The sequence below is a fragment of the Micropterus salmoides genome, unplaced genomic scaffold, assembly GCF_014851395.1.
Source record: "Micropterus salmoides isolate LMB-PRFRI ecotype aquatic unplaced genomic scaffold, ASM1485139v1 Ms_hic_scaffold_20, whole genome shotgun sequence".
NCBI classification, from domain to species: Eukaryota; Metazoa; Chordata; class Actinopteri; order Centrarchiformes; family Centrarchidae; genus Micropterus; species Micropterus salmoides.
The window spans coordinates 9,129,922-9,135,921 of record NW_024041151.1 but is presented as its reverse complement, the minus strand read 5'-3'; the positions used below and the strand labels follow the sequence as shown (position 1 = coordinate 9,135,921).

Genomic DNA, 6,000 nt, shown 5'->3' with positions numbered 1-6,000 from the left:
GTCCAGAGCTGATCATTTGCTTCAACCACACAGTATTTAGCCTTCAAAATTAAGGCTAGTAGTGTTGCCTTTAAAGTTAAATCCCTGAGCTGCATTTCATAACACTCCTTTGTTTCGTTACATAGCCTTACATAACCATATTGTGCCATTACAGTATGGTAAAACATGAATGTTTTTATATACTATATTGCAGCTCTTTACCGTAGATGTAGACTGTTACCAAGTATACATGAGGTGAAAATAATAAAAATGAATCAATGAATTTCTATGCAAAACAGGTTTGTGCATTGTTCGTTTTTTGACTGTATAGATCCATATAAATGTCAAGGTTATATAACCTGTCAACAATGCAGTAAGTATTATGTTCTTACCAAGTCTGTATGGTAACTACTTGCACTGAAATGATGAATAAATTAATCAATTTGTCATTTAAGAGAAAATAAATGGACAACTATTGTGAGTCTCAAACATGAAGATTTGCTGCTTTTCTGAGTTTCATGTTATTTTAAGTGGACTGTCTTTGAGTTTTGGACTGTCAGACAGAAACCTTTCAAGACATCACCTTGGGCTCTCAGACTAAACAAGTAATACATTATCTTAAAATTAATGTAAAAAATATTTTTGTGGCAACACATATGCAAGAGTCATAAAGAGCAGGGACTTTTGGGCTATTTGTGTTAAGAGAACTCTCCATATCTTTATCATCAGACTTGATCAGCCTACAAACACCAAAGTGTTTTCACAAAGCACAGAAATAATAACAGTGGATAATTATGCTTGCATTTGTTGTCAGAGATTATTGATGCTATGGGCTCTTAATTGTGTCTAAATCTCCAAGAGAATGAAAACAAAGGTACAAATAACACATCATTGACTTTCCAGGCATATTTAATTGGCACAATAAACACAATACAAAGTATTCAGTGCTCCAAAACACAAGCATAGGCTACCAAATGGAACACAAACAAAAAAGTGCAAAAACACACCATTTGGTAGACCTTACAAAGGAAAAGAAGTCTTACTTTGCAAAGCAGATAAAGTAATGGTAAGACCTCCAATAGTTAAAATAGATGTTTTTCCTTTTTAAACTTTATTTATATATTCATATATATTCTCTCTAATTCCAATGTGCCATTTCCACTGTACAGGCAGGTTATTCCGGGGTATCGACTAAAAGGTTTGTGGTGGTCTCATTGCAAAGAACTGGCAGGCAGATGGCAACTATAAAGCTACTGCTGCCCTCAAAGCGGTGATCTGCGCCTCATCAGATTTATCTTGCCATTAATGACTGAAAACAATTAAAGAAACAAAAGTGGCTCGTTTGATAGCTTGATGTATCAAGCGATGTGTGGTGAAAAGCAAACATAGTTTGTTGAAGCTTGATTCAGCAGGGATTTGATCACTCCTTCCATCAAAAGTCCAAGTGGTCAATGTGTTCATCATGCCATCATTTACCAAGTGTTTCACAATTTGCTGCATCAGATGAATTTTTTAGAATGGCTTCATCCAAAACAATGTAACTGTTACTCATATTTGCAGTTAAGGGATTTTATTCCCATTCAGGCAGAATAAGCTACAACATAGATTTCCAGCTTTAAAAAAAAAAGACAAAAAAAAGCTGAATCTCAACTCAACATCGTCAAATATAAAGCAAAAATATTAAAATCACGTACATTATGTGCCGTTAAACAGGGGTGAATCAGTGGACATCATTTCTCTCGTCTGACAGTTTCATGATTATAAAAAGTCACAAATTTGACCCCAAAAACTTTTGAGATAATCACATCTTAAACCTTTCACCATACCACAGCTAGCATCAGCGTCATCCTTTCTCCCAGACACCCAGTTAAGGCCCACAACAGGTGATTCCGGGTCACATTTCAGCCACAAACTCAAAGGAAAATGTGGATCACAGTATATTTTCATATACATTAGACAGTTAAGTGGACCATCCTAAAAACATCATGTGTAAATCATATCGTCATAGGTTTTATTTTTTGGGTAAACTGTTGCTTGGACCGAGTGGAGGCATTTCCACAAGGCGATAAATTGTAAACTAACAACAACTTGCGTTAGACTCTCTGATCAAAACATACAATACTAACATTTTTACATACATAATGTACTGTGTACTCAAAGTAAAACAAACACACAAGACATCCATGACCTACCTATGCATAAGATCATTCAGAAAACAACATTTCGGGTCCCTATCGTCCTTTACTGACAGTTTTGAGATTAAACTGGGGAACACTGGGAGGAGGAGTTCAGTCACGCGCTGTTAAAAACAGGAAAACATGCTTTCTGAACCAACAAAGGAAAAGAGATAGAAAAAAAAAGATCCACAGGCACTGAACCCAAACAGTAGCATTCAGGTTAAATCAAACAGTATGACCAGGCAATGGGGGTTAACTGAACAGAAAGGCTGGAGGCAAGGGGGCATAAGCTTACCCCCACCACCTCCTCCAGGTTGCCAGCAGAGGGGCGAGGAGGAAGACAGGGCAAGCATGCAGCACACCACAACGCTGAGAGGCCCCCGTCCCGAGCTGTTGCAAAAACAAAAAAAGGGGGGCTGCTCAGAGCAGCCAAGGGATAGCCTGAGCCGCCTGAGGAGGGAATGGGGCGTGGAGGTGAAGAGGGTGGGGGTGGTCAGAGAGAGGAGCAGACACCAGTGACAAGACAAGAATTTGTAGGATGAGTGATGGAGAGTTATGACCCATCATCATCATCTCCTTTCCTTCCAGCTGGTCCTGGATATGTCGGGGTGATCGTGTTGTGGAGAAAATGTGACATTGCAACACACAAGACCTTTAAAGTAAGACAGACACACAGGCATTCGGATCAAACACACAACCAGAAGCACATAACATACAGACAGATGATTAGCACCTTCACTTCTTCCATTTCCAGTTGGGTGAAACCTGCAAATATGGAGCTGATTTTAGTGGGAGGGGTGGACATGAGTGTTTATAAAAAAAACCCTGATGCAGGTAGATGAGCCCTGGATGAATCTCCTCTGAGTGAGTGCAGTTCAGGACTCACACACATACACACCGCTGGATGAAGGTGTTTGACAGCTGGCCTTATTGTCCGTGCTGGTCCCCGTCCTTTCTCTGACCACACCCTCTGTCACTTGTATGCAATGGGGGCAAAGGTAAGGAAAGAGAGAAGTGGCAGAGCCGGTCGGGGAGGCGGGGGGCGTTCAGAGCGAGGAAGCCAACAGCCACGTTCATGACCGCGCGTGGTGCAAGCGGAGTTAGTCACATTAAGAAGCAAAGCTTTGCTGAAAACAACAAAGAGCATATTGTAGACTGTGGTTGTGACTGCTGTATGGGTGTTAAGAATGGAAAAGGTTATGAGTGCTAAAATTTAGATGGATTTTTCTTATCATCGCTTCTTACATCTTAAGTTGTGACAGCTCTGCAGTGGAAGCGTGGAAGCAACACTGCCGATACGCTTTATTCTTGTAATGGTTTGGGAAATTGAGATGTGTTCTAAAAGGCCGTCTCTCTCTTTTAGATTCAGGTCATCTTTCGCTTTCTCTCTCTGACTCTGTGAGCGCGTGAGGAACATGGTGGTTTCTCCGAGGCTGCTTGCCCTGCCATTCCTCAGCCAGCCTCACACTTTTAGGAATCTGCAATTCAAAAAAAAAAAGGATACGAACAAACAAACAAAACAAAAAAATGAGAAAAGTAAAAGTTAGACAGCTTTAAAGGAAAATCGAGTAAAAGACAGCAACCCAAACATTCAAATATGGAGAGAAGGAAGAAGTCCTTGTATATATGAAATTACTTGAAAATGACAGACAATACTGTGGTGTCAGCATGAATATAATCTGAACACACTGCATGTGTGAAAGATCTGTGTTTATCTGAGAACCTTTCAGCTTATTCCACTTTAGTTTTCGTCTGGCTTGAATACATGTTAGAATGCAGCCGCTTTACTTTGTCACAACATGCTGAAATCACGTCATGACAATCACAAACATCCCACAAATGCTGCATCATGCACCGGAATGCAAACACTCTTCAATAAAAATTGACATGAAACGTGTATTTACAGCGCTGCTGATGTAAAATGGCATCCCACACTGTGCTGCGCCAGAAACAAGCCACAACAGCTGATTAAAAAGTGTGAAAGTGAGTTCAGCAAAGGCTTACGTCATGATTTACGAAAGAGATGATTTCTGAGTCAATGCCAGTCTTGTCTTATTGTAGCAGCGAAGTGAAATGACATAGAGGCCACACACACCGTGCTTTTACAGTAAATGCACAGTTCGCAGGGGTGCTGCTCAGAGACACATGCAAGAAACCACAAAGCTTTAAAGTCGTGACCAGCTCCATGTCTCAGCCCAGTCTCACCATATAGCTTAGCACAGCTAATTCTCAGTCCTTTATTCCTTTACCACTGGCCTGGAAAAAAAGGACCAGAACAGCCCAACACTATCATTATCAAAAGGTGGATTAAAAAAAAGAAAACACAATTTAAGGGGGCTATTAGTTTCTAATTTGATTAATCATTTTATTAAATGACTCCTAACCAGGGGAGAATAATTCCTTTCACAACCCTTCCATGTAACAGTACTATGATTAATCTACAGCATGCAACATCTGAGGGGCCGAGGCGCAATTTTTATTTCATTTTTTTTCTGTTTAGCCTACAAAAATATCTTTTTTATATGTATTCATATTTTACAGCAGATTTAAATTACATTTTTTAATAATGTATTAATTACATTAGCATGATTGCACATTGAGCATGCTTTCTTTTTAGGTACAACAAGTGACCAGAACACAACAACTTGCATGATGATTCCACCTTCACTTGATGTTCATTGCCACTTCAGATGGTGCATACATTCACTCAGCAGAGTTTACTTCATTTCTTACCATACTGCCTCAAATATTTGCCTGAGGATGTGGATCAGATTCTAGATTAATGTTAATTTAAGTGGAACACAGTTATCTGAAGTTCTAAATCCTAACAAACTCCAACCAAAAAAACACCCCCAAAAAATATGTATAAAAAAACTAAAAATCAAGTACTGTGCATTTGAAATATACATGTGATCATTGTGAGTGGGGTGATTTATCCCATCAAGCCAAGCTTTGACTGGGAATGTGTCACGTTTATATTTTGTACAGCCACTAGGTGGTACTGCAGTGAATTGGAGGCGAAGGAACTAAAAGCTTCTTTTCACACACTTCCTGTACACAACATCTGTCTGGCTCAGCTTGCATTCAGTGTAACGTCCTAAACCAAATGTTTTGTTCAGAGCTCAACAATAGTGAACAGTTACACACACTCACACTATCTGCCACAACTGTCCCAACTCATTTGAGGCACAAATCTGACTGGTCCTTCTCTCTGGGAGAGACAGGAAGTTTGTGTGTGTGTGTGTGTCTGAGCTACCAGTAACAATCTTTAATCTCCATAACTTGCCCCAGTCATACAACAGTTAATGGAAACTTACTGATTCACAGAAACAAATACACACTTGCTGAGTTAAATGTATGTCATAGCACCTTTGGCATTTGTTTCCAAAAAGACCTCGACGTAGGACGTGGGGACGTAGCCCTCCTCATCCTCATTCCTGCGCACTCGTGTCCAGCCGTCTCCTTTGTCTTCTTCTATGACGTACAACAGCTCGCCCTCCGCCACAGCGATAGTGCCCTCATTATGACCTGGAGGAGGAGGGAAAGAAAAGAGGAGAGAAATAAGAGAAAAGGGCAAGATAAGAGCATGAATTCAGCGAATAAGAAATGTCCACCCTGTACACTTGGAGGAACTACCTTGAACTAACTTCATGCAGATAACAGCTTCATTTGTAAATCAGATTTCCTGGAAACAAAGGGGAAGCAAAATCATTAGCCTACAGAGTGAGTAGGCCAACCTGCACACACACCACAGCAGTCTGGGTATCAGATAACAACATCCTGCAAAAGGCCCACAGTCCACCTCTTATGGAAGAAAGTCGTGACTTTTTAAACTCCAGTTTTG

General features: G+C 40.2%; 1 protein-coding gene across 18 annotated transcripts in view; it reads right to left on the bottom strand.

The window, feature by feature from the left end:
- Positions 1 to 870: 870 nt before the first annotated feature.
- Positions 871 to 6,000, bottom strand: part of LOC119914125 (formin-binding protein 1) — a 58,072-nt gene continuing 52,942 nt past the window's right edge. For 9 of the 18 annotated variants that reach the window (XM_038733171.1, XM_038733172.1, XM_038733168.1 and 6 more), the window contains one exon: positions 3,656 to 5,684. In XM_038733171.1, the coding sequence (XP_038589099.1) occupies positions 5,506 to 5,684 (179 nt within the window). In that variant the 3' untranslated portion in view covers positions 3,656 to 5,505. Of the gene's footprint in view, positions 3,635 to 3,654; positions 5,685 to 6,000 lie in introns of those variants that run through there. The other 9 variants (XM_038733173.1, XM_038733177.1, XM_038733181.1 and 6 more) reach the window with 4 other exon arrangements.